Below are 21,922 nucleotides of genomic sequence, written 5' to 3'. Positions count from 1 at the left end.
GAAACATAGATAGAAGCATTTGTGAATATTACAGCTCTATATTTATGAATTTTTAAATTCAATAACCTGCACTAATGTACAATTAAAATAGATCAAGTTTCAGCTCGTATGTTTGGCCCAAATATTGTATAACATTTATTTTTCTTGACAGGTTTGCAATAAACTTCAAAACTGGACCATCTAAAGGGGATGACATCGCTTTTCACTTCAAGCCACAATTTGGCCAGAAAATCTGTATGAACAGTTTCAGGAATGGCAGCTGGGAAACAGAGGAATCCGCTTCAGACAAGCCCTTCACCAAGGGAGCACCATTCAATATGTTTGTTGTCACCACAGCAGAGGGATATGAGGTGTGTTTCTTACATTTTGTTGGAGTTGATTGCAAGAAAAATAAATCAAATGAAACCTGAACTTAATTTCCATTGTTCTTCAGGTCTATGTGAACGGTGTGAAGCACTGCATGTTCAAGCACCGCCTTCCTCTAGAGAAAGTAACTAACTTGGAAATCTGTGGCAGTGTTACCATGCAACTCCTTGGTTATATTCAGGTGAGTAAGACAACGGATTGCCTTTAAAATGTTGCTGAAAATGATTTATTTTTATTTCATGAATTGTTTTTAATAAAACATGTCTGAAGCTTTCATCTTCTCACCAGAAATGGAGCAGTACTCCTTTGTTTATGGGACATCATGAAACATCAGCAGTGAAGTGCTCAACTTTGAGTCTGACTCCTGTCCAATTAAATGTGTCACATCCAGTGAATAACCCTGTAAGTTACATTTCCAAATAAATTTAAAAGCAATGGTACAATATGTAGCCTGCAACATTATACAGGGTGGGCCATTCATATGGATACACCTTAATAAAATGGTAATGGTTGGTGATATTAACTTCCTGTTTGTGGCACATTAGCATATAGGAGGGGGAAAACTTTTCAAGATGGGTGGTGACCGTGGTGGCCATTTTGAAGTCGGCCATTTTTGATCCAACTTTTGTTTTTTTCAATGGGAAGAGGGTCATATGACACATCAAAACTATTGGGAATTTCACAAGAAAAACATTGGTGTGCTGGGTTTTAACGTAACTTTATTCTTCCTTGAGTTATTTACAAGTTTCTGACCAGTTATAAAATGTGTTCAAAGTGCTGCTCATTGTGTTGGATTGTCAATGCAACCCTCTTCTCCCACTCTTCACACACTGATAGCAACACTGCAGGAGAAATGCTTGCACAGGCTTCCAGTACCCGTGGTTTCAGGTGCTGTGCATCTCGTATCTTCACAGCATAGACAATTGCCTTCAGATGACCCAAAAGATAAAAGTCTAAGGGGGTCAGATCGGGACACCTTGGGGGCCATTCAACTGGCCCACGATGACCAATCCACTTTCCAGGAAACTGGTCATCTAGGAATGCTCGGACCTGACACCCATAATGTGGTGGTGCAGCATCTTGCTGGGAAAACTCAGGGAAGGTGCCAGCTTCAGTGCATAAAGAGGAAAACACATCATCATGTAGCAATTTCGCATATCCAGTGGCCTTGAGGTTTCACGTGACCCTCTTCCCATTGAAAAAACAGAAGTTGGATCCAAAATGGCCGCCATGGTCATCACCCATCTTGAAAAATTTTTCCCCCTCACATATACTAATGTGCCACAAACAGGAAGTTAATATCACCAACCATTCCCATTTTATTAATGGTGTATCCATATAAATAGCCCACCCTGTAGATACAGCCACACCCAATGACAGTGAAAGGAATGATCATTGTAACGTAACAGAAGCTCATTTCTTTATTAATTTTTCTCTTGGAACATGATACATTCCACATCGTGCACCTGTTTTGTTTTCTTTAGGCAATTCCTTATGTGGGTCCAGTTCCTGAAGGAATAAAACCAGATACAGCTGTATGCTTCCAGGGGACAGTTCCTGCAAATGCAGACGAGTATGTTCTCCTTTTGCTCTAAAGTACAAACATCGAAAAAAAGCATTTGTGAATATTACAGCTTTACATCAATGAATTTTTAAATTCAATTACCTGCACTTATGTACAATTAAAATAAATCAAGTTTCAGCTTGTATGTTTGACCCAAATATTAATAACTTTTATTTTTCTTGACAGGTTTGCAATAAACTTCAAAACTGGACCATCTAAAGGGGATGACATCGCTTTTCACTTCAAGCCACAATTTGGCCAGAAAATCTGTATGAACAGTTTCAGGAATGGCAGCTGGGAAACAGAGGAATCCGCTTCAGACAAGCCCTTCACCAAGGGAGCACCATTCAATATGTTTGTTGTCACCACAGCAGAGGGATATGAGGTGTGTTTCTTACATTTTCTTGGAGTTGATTGCAAGAAAAATAAATCAAATGAAACCTGAACTTATTTTCCATTGTTCTTCAGGTCTATGTGAATGGTGTGAAGCACTGCATGTTCAAGCACCGCCTTCCTCTAGAGAAAGTAACTAACTTGGAAATCTGTGGCAGTGTTACCATGCAACTCCTTGGTCATATTCAGGTAAGTAAAACAATTTCTTGTCTTTAAAATATTATTTGGTAGTAAATACTTTTTTCATTGCATTGAAATGTTTTTGAAGAACGTGTCTGAAGCTTTCATCTTCTCATCAGAAATGGAGCAGTACTTCCTTCTCTAAGGGACATCATGAAACTTCAGGAGTGAAGAGCTCAGCTTTGAGCCTGACACCTGTCCAATTAAGCATAACACATCCAGTGAGCAACCCTGTAAGTTCAAAATAAATGCTAAAACATATAGCCTGCAACATTATAGATACAGCCACACCCCATGAACGTAAAAGAAATGTTCATTTTAAAACAATATTTAAATTGAAATCATTCATAATTCATATATTTCTTCATACATTTTTCCATTAGGACATGATACATTCCACATTGTGCATATTTATTCCTACATTTTAGGCAATTCCTTATGTGGGTCCAGTTCATGAAGGGATAAAACCAGATAGAGCTGTATGCTTCCAGGGGACTATTCCTGCGAATGCAGATGAGTATGTTCTCCTTTCGCTCTAAAGTAGAAACATAGATAGAAGCATTTGTGAATATTACAGCTCTATATTTATGAATTTTTAAATTCAATAACCTGCACTAATGTACAATTAAAATAGATCAAGTTTCAGCTCGTATGTTTGGCCCAAATATTGTATAACATTTATTTTTCTTGACAGGTTTGCAATAAACTTCAAAACTGGACCATCTAAAGGGGATGACATCGCTTTTCACTTCAAGCCACAATTTGGCCAGAAAATCTGTATGAACAGTTTCAGGAATGGCAGCTGGGAAACAGAGGAATCCGCTTCAGACAAGCCCTTCACCAAGGGAGCACCATTCAATATGTTTGTTGTCACCACAGCAGAGGGATATGAGGTGTGTTTCTTACATTTTGTTGGAGTTGATTGCAAGAAAAATAAATCAAATGAAACCTGAACTTAATTTCCATTGTTCTTCAGGTCTATGTGAACGGTGTGAAGCACTGCATGTTCAAGCACCGCCTTCCTCTAGAGAAAGTAACTAACTTGGAAATCTGTGGCAGTGTTACCATGCAACTCCTTGGTCATATTCAGGTGAGTAAGACAACGGATTACCTTTAAAATGTTGCTGAAAATGATTTATTTTTATTTCATGAATTGTTTTTAATAAAACATGTCTGAAGCTTTCATCTTCTCACCAGAAATGGAGCAGTACTCCTTTGTTTATGGGACATCATGAAACATCAGCAGTGAAGTGCTCAACTTTGAGTCTGACTCCTGTCCAATTAAATGTGTCACATCCAGTGAATAACCCTGTAAGTTACATTTCCAAATAAATTTAAAAGCAATGGTACAATATGTAGCCTGCAACATTATACAGGGTGGGCCATTCATATGGATACACCTTAATAAAATGGTAATGGTTGGTGATATTAACTTCCTGTTTGTGGCACATTAGCATATAGGAGGGGGAAAACTTTTCAAGATGGGTGGTGACCGTGGTGGCCATTTTGAAGTCGGCCATTTTTGATCCAACTTTTGTTTTTTCAATGGGAAGAGGGTCATATGACACATCAAAACTATTGGGAATTTCACAAGAAAAACATTGGTGTGCTGGGTTTTAACGTAACTTTATTCTTCCTTGAGTTATTTACAAGTTTCTGAACACTTATAAAATGTGTTCAAAGTGCTGCTCATTGTGTTGGATTGTCAATGCAACCCTCTTCTCCCACTCTTCACACACTGATAGCAACACTGCAGGAGAAATGCTTGCACAGGCTTCCAGTACCCGTGGTTTCAGGTGCTGTGCATCTTGTATCTTCACAGCATAGACAATAGCCTTCAGATGACCCAAAAGATAAAAGTCTAAGGGGGTCAGATCGGGACACCTTGGGGGCCATTCAACTGGCCCACGATGACCAATCCACTTTCCAGGAAACTGGTCATCTAGGAATGCTCGGACCTGACACCCATAATGTGGTGGTGCAGCATCTTGCTGGGAAAACTCAGGGAAGGTGCCAGCTTCAGTGCATAAAGAGGAAAACATCATCATGTAGCAATTTCGCATATCCAGTGGCCTTGAGGTTTCACGTGACCCTCTTCCCATTGAAAAAACAGAAGTTGGATCCAAAATGGCCGCCATGGTCATCACCCATCTTGAAAAATTTTTTCCCCTCACATATACTAATGTGCCACAAACAGGAAGTTAATATCACCAACCATTCCCATTTTATTAATGGTGTATCCATATAAATAGCCCACCCTGTAGATACAGCCACACCCAATGACAGTGAAAGGAATGATCATTGTAACGTAACAGAAGCTCATTTCTTTATTAATTTTTCTCTTGGAACATGATACATTCCACATCGTGCACCTGTTTTGTTTTCTTTAGGCAATTCCTTATGTGGGTCCAGTTCCTGAAGGAATAAAACCAGATACGGCTGTATGCTTCCAGGGGACAGTTCCTGCAAATGCAGACGAGTATGTTCTCCTTTTGCTCTAAAGTACAAACATCGAAAAAAAGCATTTGTGAATATTACAGCTTTACATCAATGAATTTTTAAATTCAATAACCTGCACTTATGTACAATTAAAATAAATCAAGTTTCAGCTTGTATGTTTGACCCAAATATTAATAACTTTTATTTTTCTTGACAGGTTTGCAATAAACTTCAAAACTGGACCATCTAAAGGGGATGACATCGCTTTTCACTTCAAGCCACAATTTGGCCAGAAAATCTGTATGAACAGTTTCAGGAATGGCAGCTGGGAAACAGAGGAATCCGCTTCAGACAAGCCCTTCACCAAGGGAGCACCATTCAATATGTTTGTTGTCACCACAGCAGAGGGATATGAGGTGTGTTTCTTACATTTTCTTGGAGTTGATTGCAAGAAAATTAAATCATATGAAACCTGAACTTATTTTCCATTGTTCTTCAGGTCTATGTGAATGGTGTGAAGCACTGCATGTTCAAGCACCGCCTTCCTCTAGAGAAAGTAACTAACTTGGAAATCTGTGGCAGTGTTACCATGCAACTCCTTGGTCATATTCAGGTAAGTAAAACAATTTCTTGTCTTTAAAATATTATTTGGTAGTAAATATTTTTTTCATTGCATTGAAATGTTTTTGAAGAACGTGTCTGAAGCTTTCATCTTCTCATCAGAAATGGAGCAGTACTTCCTTCTCTAAGGGACATCATGAAACTTCAGGAGTGAAGAGCTCAGCTTTGAGCCTGACACCTGTCCAATTAAGCATAACACATCCAGTGAGCAACCCTGTAAGTTCAAAATAAATGCTAAAACATATAGCCTGCAACATTATAGATACAGCCACACCCCAAGAACGTAAAACAAATATTCATTTTAAAACAATATTTAAATTGAAATCATTCATAATTCATATATTTCTTCATACATTTTTCCATTAGGACATGATACATTCCACATTGTGCATATTTATTCCTACATTTTAGGCAATTCCTTATGTGGGTCCAGTTCATGAAGGGATAAAACCAGATAGAGCTGTATGCTTCCAGGGGACTGTTCCTGCGAATGCAGATGAGTATGTTCTCCTTTCGCTCTAAAGTAGAAACATAGATAGAAGCTTTTGTGAATATTACAGCTCTATATTTATGAATTTTTAAATTCAATAACCTGCACTAATGTACAATTAACCCCATGGACCCTATATATATAGCTATTTTGCTATTCCGTTTTTTTGTCAGTGCCTCTTTCAGTTGCATTTAAACAGTAATTATGTGACATATTGAATATGGCTATGTTGTTTTATTTTCTAAAGAACCTTAGCTACTCAAATATGTAATCACTTGAGGTTTTCATGCTGACCGATAAATCAATTTTTCTATAAATTTGTCATGTTTTGACCAAAAATTTTACCTAGCGCCTGCTTTTTTTTTTATATTTCTCAATGTACAGCCTTGAAATCATATTCCCACATCGGATATCTTGACACAGATTGTTAGTGTGAGGTGTATTTTAGTTGAAAACATAAGCATTTTTGATGCTAATTTATTACATGTCATATTACTGTGATAAAATAAATTTGTAGCATCAGACGGACATATTTTTCTTGATATTCTAAGCTCTGGGATGTATGACTGATAAAGTTCTGACAGTCACAGCAGGCCCAGACTTTCAGGAATTTAGTTCAGGGCAAATATGGACAATATCCCAACAAATAAAAAAACATTTTGGTACTTTGGCAGTTTTCTCAGATGCTGATAATGTTTAAAGTTATTATTATTATTATAATCTTTTTAAAAAATGATGAAATAATACTTGTTTATTTAGAAAACACACAATAAATAATTATTTAAGCTTTTTAGTTTATATTTGTTGATCTAATGCAGTGTTATTTGATGTGAAACCTAAAAAAAACCTTGAAAAACTATAAATCAATAATAGGAATATGTTTTTGCTGATGACTCATATTTTTCTGCCCAGAGACAGCGTGGGTTGACGTTATGTGAGTCAAAACGAAACTGAAAGTAAACAGCGTCTTTCTTGTCCCTTTTTCAGCGGTTTTTTCTGATTTTAGCGCCTATCATTATAGTCTTTCATGACAAGAACATAACACACAGATTTTGAAGGAGCGCCTTGATTTTTAGGTGGTTTTTCACACTGGATTACTCCCAGAGGCTTCACAGCACCGCGATGAGAGCGCTATTTTTAGAAACGGTAGGATCTGCGCTTTCTAACGGTATACGGAGCTCACAGACGCGTTCAGACATTCAAGACTTACAAAGCTGATTATATAAGGTGTGTTTCTACCCCGCTCATTGCGGGGTTCGAGTTGAAAGAAAATAGATCAAGTTTTAGCTCGTATGTTTGGCCCAAATATTGTATAACATTTATTTTTCTTGACAGGTTTGCAATAAACTTCAAAACTGGACCATCTAAAGGGGATGACATCGCTTTTCACTTCAAGCCACAATTTGGCCAGAAAATCTGTATGAACAGTTTCAGGAATGGCAGCTGGGAAACAGAGGAATCCGCTTCAGACAAGCCCTTCACCAAGGGAGCACCATTCAATATGTTTGTTGTCACCACAGCAGAGGGATATGAGGTGTGTTTCTTACATTTTCTTGGAGTTGATTGCAAGAAAATTAAATCATATGAAACCTGAACTTATTTTCCATTGTTCTTCAGGTCTATGTGAACGGTGTGAAGCACTGCATGTTCAAGCACCGCCTTCCTCTAGAGAAAGTAACTAACTTGGAAATCTGTGGCAGTGTTACCATGCAACTCCTTGGTCATATTCAGGTGAGTAAGACAACGGATTGCCTTTAAAATGTTGCTGAAAATGATTTATTTTTATTTCATGAATTGTTTTTAATAAAACATGTCTGAAGCTTTCATCTTCTCACCAGAAATGGAGCAGTACTCCTTTGTTTATGGGACATCATGAAACATCAGCAGTGAAGTGCTCAACTTTGAGTCTGACTCCTGTCCAATTAAATGTGTCACATCCAGTGAATAACCCTGTAAGTTACATTTCCAAATAAATTTAAAAGCAATGGTACAATATGTAGCCTGCAACATTATACAGGGTGGGCCATTCATATGGATACACCTTAATAAAATGGTAATGGTTGGTGATATTAACTTCCTGTTTGTGGCACATTAGCATATAGGAGGGGGAAAACTTTTCAAGATGGGTGGTGACCGTGGTGGCCATTTTGAAGTCGGCCATTTTTGATCCAACTTTTGTTTTTTCAATGGGAAGAGGGTCATATGACACATCAAAACTATTGGGAATTTCACAAGAAAAACATTGGTGTGCTGGGTTTTAATGTAACTTTATTCTTCCTTGAGTTATTTACAAGTTTCTGACCAGTTATAAAATGTGTTCAAAGTGCTGCTCATTGTGTTGGATTGTCAATGCAACCCTCTTCTCCCACTCTTCACACACTGATAGCAACACCGCAGGAGAAATGCTTGCACAGGCTTCCAGTACCCGTGGTTTCAGGTGCTGTGCATCTTGTATCTTCACAGCATAGACAATTGCCTTCAGATGGCCCAAAAGATAAAAGTCTAAGGGGGTCAGATCAGGAGACCTTGGGGGCCATTCAACTGGCCCACGATGACCAATCCACTTTCCAGGAAACTGGTCATCTAGGAATGCTCGGACCTGACACCCATAATGTGGTGGTGCACCATCTTGCTGGGAAAACTCAGGGAAGGTGCCAGCTTCAGTGCATAAAGAGGGAAACACATTATCATGTAGCAATTTCACATATCCAGTGGCCTTGAGGTTTCACATGACCCTCTTCCCATTGAAAAAACAAACGTTGGATCCAAAATGGCCGCCATGGTCATCACCCATCTTGAAAAATTTTTCCCCCTTACATATACTAATGTGCCACAAACAGGAAGTTAATACCACCAACCATTCCTATTTTATTAGGTGTATCCATATAAATAGCCCACCCTGTAGATACAGCCACACCCAATGACAGTGAAAGGAATGATCATTGTAACGTAACAGAAGCTCATTTCTTTATTAATTTTTCTCTTGGAACATGATACATTCCACATCGTGCACCTGTTTTGTTTTCTTTAGGCAATTCCTTATGTGGGTCCAGTTCCTGAAGGAATAAAACCAGATACGGCTGTATGCTTCCAGGGGACAGTTCCTGCAAATGCAGACGAGTATGTTCTCCTTTTGCTCTAAAGTACAAACATCGAAAAAAAGCATTTGTGAATATTACAACTTTACATCAATGAATTTTTAAATTCAATAACCTGCACTTATGTACAATTAAAATAAATCAAGTTTCAGCTTGTATGTTTGACCCAAATATTAATAACTTTTATTTTTTTTGACAGGTTTGCAATAAACTTCAAAACTGGACCATCTAAAGGGGATGACATCGCTTTTCACTTCAAGCCACAATTTGGCCAGAAAATCTGTATGAACAGTTTCAGGAATGGCAGCTGGGAAACAGAGGAATCCGCTTCAGACAAGCCCTTCACCAAGGGAGCACCATTCAATATGTTTGTTGTCACCACAGCAGAGGGATATGAGGTGTGTTTCTTACATTTTGTTGGAGTTGATTGCAAGAAAATTAAATCATATGAAACCTGAACTTATTTTCCATTGTTCTTCAGGTCTATGTGAATGGTGTGAAGCACTGCATGTTCAAGCACCGCCTTCCTCTAGAGAAAGTAACTAACTTGGAAATCTGTGGCAGTGTTACCATGCAACTCCTTGGTCATATTCAGGTAAGTAAAACAATTTCTTGTCTTTAAAATATTATTTGGTAGTAAATACTTTTTTCATTGCATTGAAATGTTTTTGAAGAACGTGTCTGAAGCTTTCATCTTCTCATCAGAAATGGAGCAGTACTTCCTTCTCTAAGGGACATCATGAAACTTCAGGAGTGAAGAGCTCAGCTTTGAGCCTGACACCTGTCCAATTAAGCATAACACATCCAGTGAGCAACCCTGTAAGTTCAAAATAAATGCTAAAACATATAGCCTGCAACATTATAGATATAGCCACACCCCATGAACGTAAAAGAAATGTTCATTTTAAAACAATATTTAAATTGAAATCATTCATAATTCATATATTTCTTCATACATTTTTCCATTAGGACATGATACATTCCACATTGTGCATCTTTTTTCCTACATTTTAGGCAATTCCTTATGTGGGTCCAGTTCATGAAGGGATAAAACCAGATACAGCTGTATGCTTCCAGGGGACTGTTCCTGCGAATGCAGATGAGTATGTTCTCCTTTCGCTCTAAAGTAGAAACATAGATAGAAGCTTTTGTGAATATTACAGCTCTATATTTATGAATTTTTAAATTCAATAACCTGCACTTATGTACAATTAAAATAGATCAAGTTTCAGCTCTTATGCTTGGCCCAAATATTAATAACGTTTATTTTTCTTGACAGGTTTGCAATAAACTTCAAAACTGGACCATCTAAAGGGGATGACATCGCTTTTCACTTCAAGCCACAATTTGGCCAGAAAATCTGTATGAACAGTTTCAGGAATGGCAGCTGGGAAACAGAGGAATCCGCTTCAGACAAGCCCTTCACCAAGGGAGCACCATTCAATATGTTTGTTGTCACCACAGCAGAGGGATATGAGGTGTGTTTCTTACATTTTGTTGGAGTTGATTGCAAGAAAAATAAATCAAATGAAACCTGAACTTATTTTCCATTGTTCTTCAGGTCTATGTGAATGGTGTGAAGCACTGCATGTTCAAGCACCGCCTTCCTCTAGAGAAAGTAACTAACTTGGAAATCTGTGGCAGTGTTACCATGCAACTCCTTGGTCATATTCAGGTGAGTAAGACAACGGATTACCTTTAAAATGTTGCTGAAAATGATTTATTTTTATTTCATGAATTGTTTTTAATAAAACATGTCTGAAGCTTTCATCTTCTCACCAGAAATGGAGCAGTACTCCTTTGTTTATGGGACATCATGAAACATCAGCAGTGAAGTGCTCAACTTTGAAACTGACTCCTTTCCAATTAAATGTGTCACATCCAGTGAATAACCCTGTAAGTTACATTTCCAAATAAATTTAAAAGCAATGCTACAATATGTAGCCTGCAACATTATTAGATACAGCCACACCCAATGACAGTGAAAGGAATGTTTATTGTAACGTAACAGAAGCTCATTTCTTTATTAATTTTTCTCTTGGAACATGATACATTCCACATCGTGCACCTGTTTTGTTTTCTTTAGGCAATTCCTTATGTGGGTCCAGTTCCTGAAGGAATAAAACCAGATACAGCTGTATGCTTCCAGGGGACAGTTCCTGCAAATGCAGACGAGTATGTTCTCCTTTCGCTCTAAAGTACAAACATCGAAAAAAAGCATTTGTGAATATTACAGCTTTACATCAATGAATTTTTAAATTCAATAACCTGCACTTATGTACAATTAAAATAAATCAAGTTTCAGCTTGTATGTTTGGCCCAAATATTAATAACTTTTATTTTTCTTGACAGGTTTGCAATAAACTTCAAAACTGGACCATCTAAAGGGGATGACATTGCTTTTCACTTCAAGCCACAATTTGGCCAGAAAATCTGTATGAACAGTTTCAGGAATGGCAGCTGGGAAACAGAGGAATCCGCTTCAGACAAGCCCTTCACCAAGGGCGCACCATTCAATATGTTTTTTGTCACCACAGCAGAGGGATATGAGGTGTGTGGGGTTTTTTTTGTGTGTCATGGTCATTTTACTACACTTATAAAAAAACATAACATATTTGCTGTTGTTCTTCAGGTCTATGTGAATGGCATGAAGCACTGCATGTTCAAGCACCGCCTTCCTCTAGAGAAAGTTACTAATTTGGAAATCAATGGCCATGTTTCTCTGCAACTCCTTGGTTATATTCAGGCAAGTACTTTTTCTTTTTTTGATTTACTGATTAAATAAAAATTACTTGATTGTCTCTTATCCTCAGCAGAAATGGAGTAGTACTTCCTTCTTCTTGGGACAGCATGAAATGTCAGGACTGGAGAGCTCATCTTATGCCAAGCTACAAATATCTCATGCAGTTAGCAAACCTGTAAGTTGTGCTTGAACATATGTAATGAATAAGACAGTGTAATTTGTCCATTTTTGATACAACCGGGCTGTTTCAAAATTTTGTGAAAAATGCCCATAACTTGACAGAGAGAATGCCTTCCTCAGTGTGCACTCTTTTTGCTATTCCTAGGCAATTCCCTATGTGGGTACAGTTTCATCAGCGTTAAAACCAGATACTGCTGTATGCTTCCAAGGAGTTGTTCCTGACAATGGAAACAAGTATGTTCTTTTGCCAGAGACTTTGTGACCTTGTTCTACAAGCATTAGACTACAAAATCTAAAACTCTGACCACAATTTCAGAGTCTCTTTTCACTCTTTTCTTTCAAAGGTTCACAATAAATTTCAAAGCAGGATCATCTAATGACATCGCTTTTCACTTCAACCCCCATATTGGGCAGAAACTGGCCCTGAACAGCTACATCAATGGTCAATGGCAAAGTGAGGAATCAGCTTCAGTTAATCCTTTCACAAAGGGGGCAGCCTTCAATATGTTTGTTATCATCACTGCAGAAGGCTATGAGGTGTGTTTTAATAAATTCACAGAAAAATGTCTTTAATAAAAATGAATTATGTAAAATGTTGACTCATTTTCCACTGTTTTTCAGGTTTATGTGAATGGAGTGAAGCACTGTATGTTCAAGCACCGACTTCCTGCAGAAAATGTTTCTCAATTTGAAATTACAGGCGATGTTTTCATTCACATGCTTGGTTTTATCGAAGTAAGCAAAATATTTGCTTGCTTTTACTGAACAGTTAACAAGTGAATTTGTTGATGTTTTTATAGACAAGTTGTGTTTTTGGAGAACATGTCTGATATATTCACTGTCCCTCCAGAAATGGAGCAGTACTTCCTTCTTTATGGAGAAACAGCAAATTGTTAAGGTGGAGAGCACATCCTCTGTCCAGCTACAGATGTCTGATCCAGTTACCAACCCTGTGAGTTACATTCCTGCTACAACATGACATGCCTGACACATCTGCAATTTAGACAGAATCTTTGGTTCTGAATGTTACTGTAAAGAACAAAAATTACATTATAACATGTTAATCATTGCTCTGTTTTTCTATGATTTGATCAAAACTGTTGCACACACTGTGCTCTTTTCAGGCCATTCCCTATGTGGGTAAAATTCCAGAAGGTTTAAAACCAAATATGGCTGTATGCATTCAAGGAACTGTTCTTGCACAGGCCAATGAGTATGCTCTATCTTTATCCTTCAAATAAATAGATATGAAGTTTCATGGATACAACATCTCACTGAAGCTCAGGAATTTGCATACACCAAGGCTCAGGTCATATGTTTTGATTCTGTTTTTTTTTCCTCTAAGCTTTGCAGTAAATTTCAAAACGGGACCATCTAATGGGGATGACGTCGCTTTTCATTTCAATCCCCGTATTAACCGAAAAACGGCCCTGAACAGTTTCCAGAAACGTGGCTGGCAGCGAGAGGAGACTGCTTCCGTAACGCCCTTCACCAAAGGAGCAGCCTTCAGTTTGTTAATGGCTGTAACAGCAGAAGGCTATGAGGTAATGATAACTAAATGAATCTGAAAAAAGTGATGCAGGGGAGTGAGGCGAGTAAGTGGAGTAATTGTATATAAGGGAGCCTATTGCAAACTAGCTAAGTTGTATGTGAGTACATTCAACAAACAAAGATTTTGATATAAAGCTACATTAGAGGTTTGCTTTGGTTCCTTAGGTGAATGTGAATGGCACGGAACTCTGCACTTTTAAACATCGCATACCCCTGGAGAATGTATCAGTTCTAAACATCCGTGGGGATGTGTCCATTAACATAATTGGTTTTATTAGGGTAAGCATATTTTTTGTCTTAATTAAATACACACATTGATATATTAAAGTACATATTAATGTATCTGCCTTCTCATTTTGTTTGTACAGGACTGGAGAAAAGAACGGTTCTCTCAATAGACAAGGGACAAATCTCATTCAGCTTCAACCCAAAAAAGTCTGGCCACCACCAAGTTTGAGATGGTCATGCTGTGATTAGTTCTTTCTTTCTTTTCTCTTTTTTTTCCTTTTAATTTTACAGTATACAGGGTCTTGCATGTTGACAGTTTTACAGATTTAAATGTGTGGATTCAAGGGTCACAACTGTTGGGAAAGTGTTTTTGTTTATTATAGGGATGTGGAATTTCCATGATTTCATAGCTTTTCATGGTATTTTTGTGCATGTCAGAGGTCTTTGGTGGACCTTGTGGGGTAAACTCATTTTACACCTTTTTTTGGTTAAGCAATGAAACAATATATACTTGCATGTGCTGTGCTCCTCAGACACAAATTTACAGCTAAATAAAGCTGTATTTTTCTTTCTCTTAACAAAATTGTAATGGGTTGAATTCTGGTCTTAATGTTTGCTTTTTAAACATACTTTCTGAACGGCATGCAAAATAAATAAACATTTTAAAACTCTCTGAAAAAGATGCTTTATTGTTGTTAAAACATACTATGCTAAGATAACTACATATTTTCTAGCTTTTAAGTTCCACAAAGACACACAGTAAGAAGAATCAGCTATGACAAATTTAATTAAACATTTTGCAGTATTACATTATACACTATTATGAAAATCCGTAGTAAAATTTTCATTCTGCCTAATATATATAAGTAATATTAATAATAAAAACAATTATATATATATATATATATATATATATATATATATATATATATATATATATAAAAATATATATAATAATAATATATATATATATATATATATATATATATATATATATATATAAAATAAAAATGTAATTAAATTATTTCCTTAAAAAAAAGTTCTGTTCATTCTCTACCACATGACATGAGTGACAGATTGGCAGAACTACTTGACTGTAGAAATATATCAGATATATATATCAGAATATAACAGTACTTGAATTAACAGTTCGATACATAGCAAGAATAACATTTTAGGGTCGTTTGAGGTCTTTATCTGTTTTTTAAAAATATATATATTTATAGTTATAAAGGGGCCGTGCTGATAATCTGCAATGAACTTCGGCAAAGTGCTGGCATATTGGCATGTTTTATGTCACTAAAGGTCACAATTATTCCATTAGTAAGAATTTGGGCTTCTTTTCCACAAATTATCTTGCTCATCTTAACACAGAGTGTTCAGAGAGATGCTCACTCTACCACTTCTTCAATCATCTTTGTTGGGTGAAAAATATCCATGTATGACAAAAGTGGTTAACAGCTAAAGATATTCGATAACAAATCAACTGATATGCCTTATTAAGAATGGATCTTGCCAAACAAGGCCGTTTTTTTCCTCTGAATTATTAAATCATTACTTATACTCCAATGGCACCAGGCCACATGAGTACTAATTGTGTAGCATTTAGATATATTAAATAGCGTATTTTAAAAGATGTTGTTTTAAGAAAAGTACACACCAATGAGATATTGCTCTGTTTATTGGGTCCATAATTTTATACATGTCAGGACAGTACAGGGTTTTATGAACATTGGACAGAAAAGAACAAGGCAGAGACATGAGATTTATACAACCTTCTCAGATAAGTCAGGGGACCTAAAAGAAAGAAAGATACAAAATATATCAAACATGACATTTGTTCACTGATTCAGTTTATGATCAACTAATAAACATTTAGCAGAGTAATTTCAATTAAAACAGCAGTAATACTCCACAGTTCTAGTAAAAAACTTTTAATGCAAGTTTCCTTTTTAAAACAGATTTAATAAAAAAAATGGAAGATAACTTGTTGATATAAGTAAAATTCTAAATAACTGCAGAAATGGGCTAGGTAAAACAGTGTAATATAAATTACTGAATATTAAAGGAGCAACGTGTAATATATTTAGTGTCCAGGGTGTGTCCTCATAGATTAAAGAAAATGCTAAATTGAAGCATAGGTGGAGCCAGTATTTTTGAGAAATTCCCAGTCCAGTATAGGAGTTTCAGCCCCCTCTGTCCAATTACATTACAGTCCAAACCCACTGGGTTGCGCTTCTAAAAATGTCCATCACCAGAGAAGGAGTAAAACGGGAGGAATTACTGGCCATGTTTCACAATTACTCGTGTGTTTTGAACAAAGTAATAGTCGCGTTTGAAAAGCCTCCTATGTTCGCCCATTTAAGGTGGAATGGAGAATTCAAGCTGGCAAATAGCACAAGCCTTTCATTAGGGCAGGAAGACGTTTTAGTGACATGATGTGCACTTGGTTGTGTGGTATTATAAGTTTTGTTTATAAAACCTAGCACTTCATCTTTAGCTTCACATAGCTGTCTATTTAATGTGTCTATTTAAGTAAGCAGCTGGCAAATAATGCCAATAAGACTTATTGAACTGATTCATGGAACTGTCTAAATAGGAAACTTGTGAATAAGAAGCAAACATCTGCCTCCAGCAATGACATTTCTGAAGTGAGAAGTCATTAATAACAGCCACGTCTAATCTAAACATTTAAGTCACCATGGGATGTAGTTTTGGGAACCTGACCACGCCCCAAGTACCTCTGCACCTCTCTATTCATACCCCGTACTCAAGTCATCCCATATTGAAGAATATTACACAAACAATGTGGGGGTATTCAAGTAAAAAGCCAAAAAATTACATAAACAAGTCTTATAAACAGACCCATTTAAGTTGGAACTAACTGCTTATTCACAATTTTTGTATTTAAACAAAAAACCTGCCTGCTACAATAACATTTATGCTGGAAACAAAAAAGTAACACCATCCAAAATATACTATACTGCCCAAAGTATTCACTCACCCGTCAACATCATTAAAATCAATGTTCCAATCACTTCCGTGGCAAAAGGTGCATAAAACAAGGCACCTAAACATGCACACTGCTTCCCACAAACATTTGTGCTCTCAGGAGCTCAGTGAATTCCAGCATGGTACCGTGATAGGATGCCACCTGTCCAGTCATGACATTTCCTCACTACTAAACATTCCAGTTAACTGTCAGTGGTATTATAACAATGTGGAAGCGATTTCATGCTCCCAACTTTGTGATTCAGTTGTTCCTAACCAAAAGGTCTCAAAGTTTCTTGCTTGTTTGTGCATGTTCAGTTCCTCAAACTGGCAACCTAGTTGAGCATAGCGTTTGAGGAGGAAGGAGTAGAATCAGAAAGTTTTCTCCAGTGTTGTGAATCTGTATTGTGATTCCCATTTGAAACACTTGGTGTCAGTATTACAGATTGCTCCTTGAAACAAGAAATAAGCCCTGCAGTGTTTTGAAAGGAGTAGAAATGCTGTTTTTTTTGGTCATTTTTGCTTGGTCAGTAACAGGTCAATTGCAGTGGCCAATCTGGACCTGCATTAATAACCTATAAACAATTGAGAACTACTTAAATTTTAACAGTGTGTTTATTTTAACCAGCCATTTAACTTTTTTAGATTTTACAATAAATGTCTAGCGACCCAGGAGACTGAAAGACCAAACACATGCTTGTACATATAACACATGACACAATTCAGCCAATCATATTCAAGTAGTCAACAAGAACACTCAGAATCTGTAAAGTCCTGGCCTTTAGCCAAATGAGCCACTCAGTTTGATGTTGTTTTTTTTCTTTTTGAAAAAAAGATCCATCAGTTTAGTGATTGGGCTGCGAGGGTCAGTGATATTGAGGCTCTAGTCCGAAAAAGCACTTGTGAGAAGCGTCATTTGGAGCTACTTATTAGGTACTTTATTTTATTATTAATATATATGCATTAATTTTCTTGTTTATTTTTTTAAATTAAAAAACATTTATGGTGTTAGTTATTTATAATTCATTCAGTTCTGTGTGAAATTGTTGAATTGTAATTGATTTGACATTCATTTGCTGACTACATACAATGTTTATTTTACGACTAGGCTACTTCAATATACAGGTTTTGAATCATAATACAAGTTAGACATTGTTCCAGACCTTGGCTTGAGGAAGCTCTCTTTAATTGGGTATTAAATGTCCCTGTCAGAGACTTAGACAACGAGGTGAAACAATTTGGAAGTGTCTGATAGCTACATAAAATGCAGCACAACTTGTTTTAACCCATGTTTTCACGGTGTGTGCAAAAACAAAACAAAAAAAAAAAAAAAAAAAAAACAATATAACCCACTGGTACTTTATCAGACTAAGATCTGGGGAATAGGCCAATCATCACCCTGAGGGCACACCCCAACAGTTTAAGGTGCCACATTAACTGCTGAAATAAACCGCTGTCATTAAAAGGAACACCACTGCCATGAAGAGGGAAACCTGGCCTATAATTAATCTAGGTAGCATGTGTCAACTTCACACCTACATGAACACTGAGTCTGGATTTCATACAGAACACGATCCAGAGCACCACACTCCCTCTGTGTTAAGCAGACCATTGTTTTGATTCACTATATTATGTATTAACATTATTTTCACGCAAGAAGAATGAGGGTCAATATAGAAATAATATACTGCAAAAATGTTTGAGACACTCACATGTCCTGAATGAGGTTGTTTAGGCCTTATCAATGCCAAGTTCCTCTGGGGTGGAGATACCAAGCTCTGTAAGAGTAGGGCGAAGCTCTTGGATCACATATGGGTAGATCTCTTTATGTGGCCCTGATTTGTCCTGTAGAGGCAATTTTAAATGATACCTTTAAATTAGCAATTATTTTAAACAATATGTATAAAAAAAGAAAATCTCCAGAAGCACAACAGAAGACTGGGGTAGCTCTCTGACAAGTGGACGCAGTTTACATTCTTAGGAGTTACTGTTAAAGCAGGAACAAACATGCATCTGTAATCTGTAAACCTGGTTTAAATGTCATGTCATTCTATAGGTAATATTTATAGCTACAATAAACCATATACATGCTCAAATATTAAGTGTCCTATAAACACAGTTAGAAATAGCACTTTAAGGGGCCATTGCCGTTATAATCTTAGAGGTGTTTAATAAGCCACTCGTGCCTTGAGAGCAGGACACTTACCCTGACTGCCTCCAGAATGCGGATTGCACTGGCCAAGTCATCCAACCTCCTGCAGGCTCTCAGAGCAGAGTCCAGGATCTTAGGCTCAGGCACCAGGTCGTAACCAATAAGTGTGTTCATACCTGAAGTGAAAATAAAGTTGCTTAAAATACACGCCTTAATTAATTACTGTAAATCTATTAATAATGTTGGAATATATCTATTTTCTCTTAATTCCAATACTACGGTGCCAGCTGGTGACACTGTTTCCAATTGAAGAAAAGAAATACACAACATACTAAGACGTGTGTAATGAAATCTTAATGCATGGCCACAACTTAATGTAGCTACAACTTAAATGATTAAATAATATAAACAAAAATGACTGGACATGAAACAGTTAATGGTTTCAGAAAACCATGGTAAAATTCTTAACAAATAGTTATACTGTTAAATATTTATTCAAAAAAAAAAGTCAGTTTTGAGTCATCTTGAATACTTGTGTAGACCTGATGATGAATGAACCAATAAAAATAGCTACAAAATTACTTTTACATTCACTTCCATTGAAAGTTAAGGTTTTTTCCCCTTCTCTTATAAAGTTATATCGGAAGATACATGGGACTGCAGTGATATACAAAGGCAGGAGTCCAAACCAGTTTAATGACCTCCCAGATTACTACTTGAAATGGCTACATACACACTAACTGATGGTCAAGACATGGGGCCCCATGAAACACAGCTGAACTAATCTTCATGAACTCACTTTTTTCATAAATATCCATCTATTCATCAGTACCAAAATGTACGTAGGTAACAAAATGTACACCTTCTCGTGAAAACGCATAAAATGTGCCTAATGTCAGTAAGATGCTGAATGTATCACCTGACATAAATTTAATGAAATATTACTCAATAAAATGAAAATGCACAAGCTAAGTAATAATAAATAATAAAATTAATTTTCACAAATCTGAGCAGTCTCATGTTTGATGCCAGTTCTTCTGAGCCCCAAGCTGAGTAAATGTGGTGCTTGTTTAGAGCCTCACTCCATGTAAACAAGGAGCTTGTCACAAGCCTCAAACCAAGTAAACTCGGAGCTGAACTTTATCTTGCATCATAGCAAAGATAAGAGCTAAACACAGGGGCTGCTCTACTGTTGGTTGTACAAACCAAGTCAAATTTCTACATTGGCCCCCAGCAGACAGAAAAGATGAGTGCATAAAATCAGATGCTATGGTTGGGTGTAAATACTCGTTTACCTTTTCTCAGCTCCCAGGCATCAAGGTCAGGTTTGCTGAAGTATGTCACCCAGCGAGCATCAAACTCCTCATCTGTCTCTACTTTGGCATGGGAGTAGCATCTAGAAGCAACACAGGCTGGATAAAAGGTATACAGATTGTCAGTTTTCACTTAAAAGATAACATGGATGCCCAAGAACATAAAGAAATCACTAGTACAGCTCTGTAAAATCTCTTGGTTTACTATGATTAGAATGCTATATCAATTTAGATAAAAGCAGAAAAAGAGTAATTGAATGTGACCTATGATGTGTTTTCGTTTGGCAATAAGTGTTCGTTAGGTAGGAAGTTGAATGTTTATGCTCATGGACAATATTGGGTAATATTTAATATCCACTATCAAGTTTGTCCCCTGATTTAAAGATCAGAAACAGGATTCGGGGATTCAATTGTCTGTATATTTCATACATTAATTGAAATTACTACGATAGATGTAAAATGTGTTTTCTAGAAATGACCAGACAGACTTTAGTCTGATGTTATAGTGACTGGGTCATCACAAGGACATGCTAACAGGCTAACGAGCTAACTAACAGCAGCAGCACACTTTTCTCGACAGTTTCTGGATAATGCAAGAATTGGGACAGAAAATACTACTCTAATATCAGCTAAAAATGATATAAAGAAATATATGTTGTCTCTGGAGTCTGCTATTCAAGTCTGTAATCAGCAGTCGATCTCCTTGTGGCTCTAACGCGCGTCTTGGCCGCCGCTAACTGCTCCAGTGCAGGAGAGACACCTTAACCGTTACAGCAGAGAATGTCCGGAAATGTGTTTACCTGTGTATGAGGGCCTTGTCCTTGTGAGAGTTCTTAGAGCGGCAGCAGAGGCGCGCAGAGCGACGGGCAGCAGCGGCATGGTGCCCGAGCACAAAGTGGTGTCTGATCTGAAGGGAGAACCAGCTAGGGAAGAAGACTCAGTCACTCCAGATAGAACCGATCTTTTGAATCGGTTCCTTTTATTGAACCATATGTGAACCCATTCATAAATCCCAATTGATTCGAACTTTTCCTTTTGGCTTCTCTGTGTCGAATGTGTTGACCTTAAAATTGTTTAAACATCTTATCTGCACATAATTCGTCTTGTTGATCCTTCATTAGCTGAACCAAGGGAACAGTTACCGGAAGAGAAGTCACCGGACTTCTGAATCAATTGATGATTCATTTGGAGAAAACTGAATCGAGTTTCCTGTCAAAGACGGAGAGAACAGTCGCACAGTGATGATGACAGTTCTCGGACGCTTTACAGTGTTGTCAGCGCAGGTCCTCTGGTCCAGACCCAAAAGGAGCCTTGCGCGCCTTTTCTAAGGCTACTCAGCGGGCACATACAGATGCTGGTCATAAAATTAGAATATCATGAAAAAGTTTATTTATTTCAGTAATTTCAGTCAAAAAGTGAAACTTGTACATTATACTCATTCATTACACACAGATTGGTATATTTCAAGTGTTTATTTCTTTTAATTTGATGATTATAAATGACAATTAATGAAAAGCCTAAATTCACTATCTCAGAAAATTAGAATATTGCGACATGTTCAATATTGAAGTCACCCGGTGCCACACTTTAATCAGCTAATTAACTCAAAACAC

The 21,922-nt window shown here is 37.1% G+C and overlaps 2 protein-coding genes across 2 annotated transcripts; one reads left to right on the top strand and one right to left on the bottom strand.

The window, feature by feature from the left end:
- The first annotated feature begins 11,970 nt into the window (after positions 1–11,970).
- On the top strand, positions 11,971–14,441 carry LOC136709180 (galectin-4-like). Its single transcript, XM_066684243.1, has 9 exons — positions 11,971–12,069; positions 12,220–12,308; positions 12,419–12,611; positions 12,696–12,809; positions 12,925–13,026; positions 13,199–13,287; positions 13,420–13,618; positions 13,791–13,904; positions 13,994–14,441. The coding sequence occupies exons 1-9, from the start codon at positions 12,007–12,009 to the stop codon at positions 14,021–14,023; spliced, it is 993 nt and encodes a 330-aa protein (XP_066540340.1). The 5' UTR covers positions 11,971–12,006; the 3' UTR covers positions 14,024–14,441.
- A 498-nt stretch (positions 14,442–14,939) lies between these two features.
- Positions 14,940–21,350, bottom strand: LOC136709680 (cytochrome c oxidase subunit 5A, mitochondrial-like). Its single transcript, XM_066685098.1, has 5 exons — positions 21,110–21,350; positions 20,292–20,408; positions 19,051–19,172; positions 18,557–18,689; positions 14,940–15,650 (listed from the first exon to the last, which is right to left on the bottom strand). The coding sequence occupies exons 1-4, from the start codon at positions 21,186–21,188 to the stop codon at positions 18,576–18,578; spliced, it is 432 nt and encodes a 143-aa protein (XP_066541195.1). The 5' UTR covers positions 21,189–21,350; the 3' UTR covers positions 14,940–15,650; positions 18,557–18,575.
- Positions 21,351–21,922: the final 572 nt, after the last annotated feature.

This window comes from Hoplias malabaricus, chromosome 11, assembly GCF_029633855.1.
Source record: "Hoplias malabaricus isolate fHopMal1 chromosome 11, fHopMal1.hap1, whole genome shotgun sequence".
NCBI lineage: Eukaryota > Metazoa > Chordata > Actinopteri > Characiformes > Erythrinidae > Hoplias > Hoplias malabaricus.
This window is presented reverse-complemented; position numbering and strand designations above follow the sequence as displayed.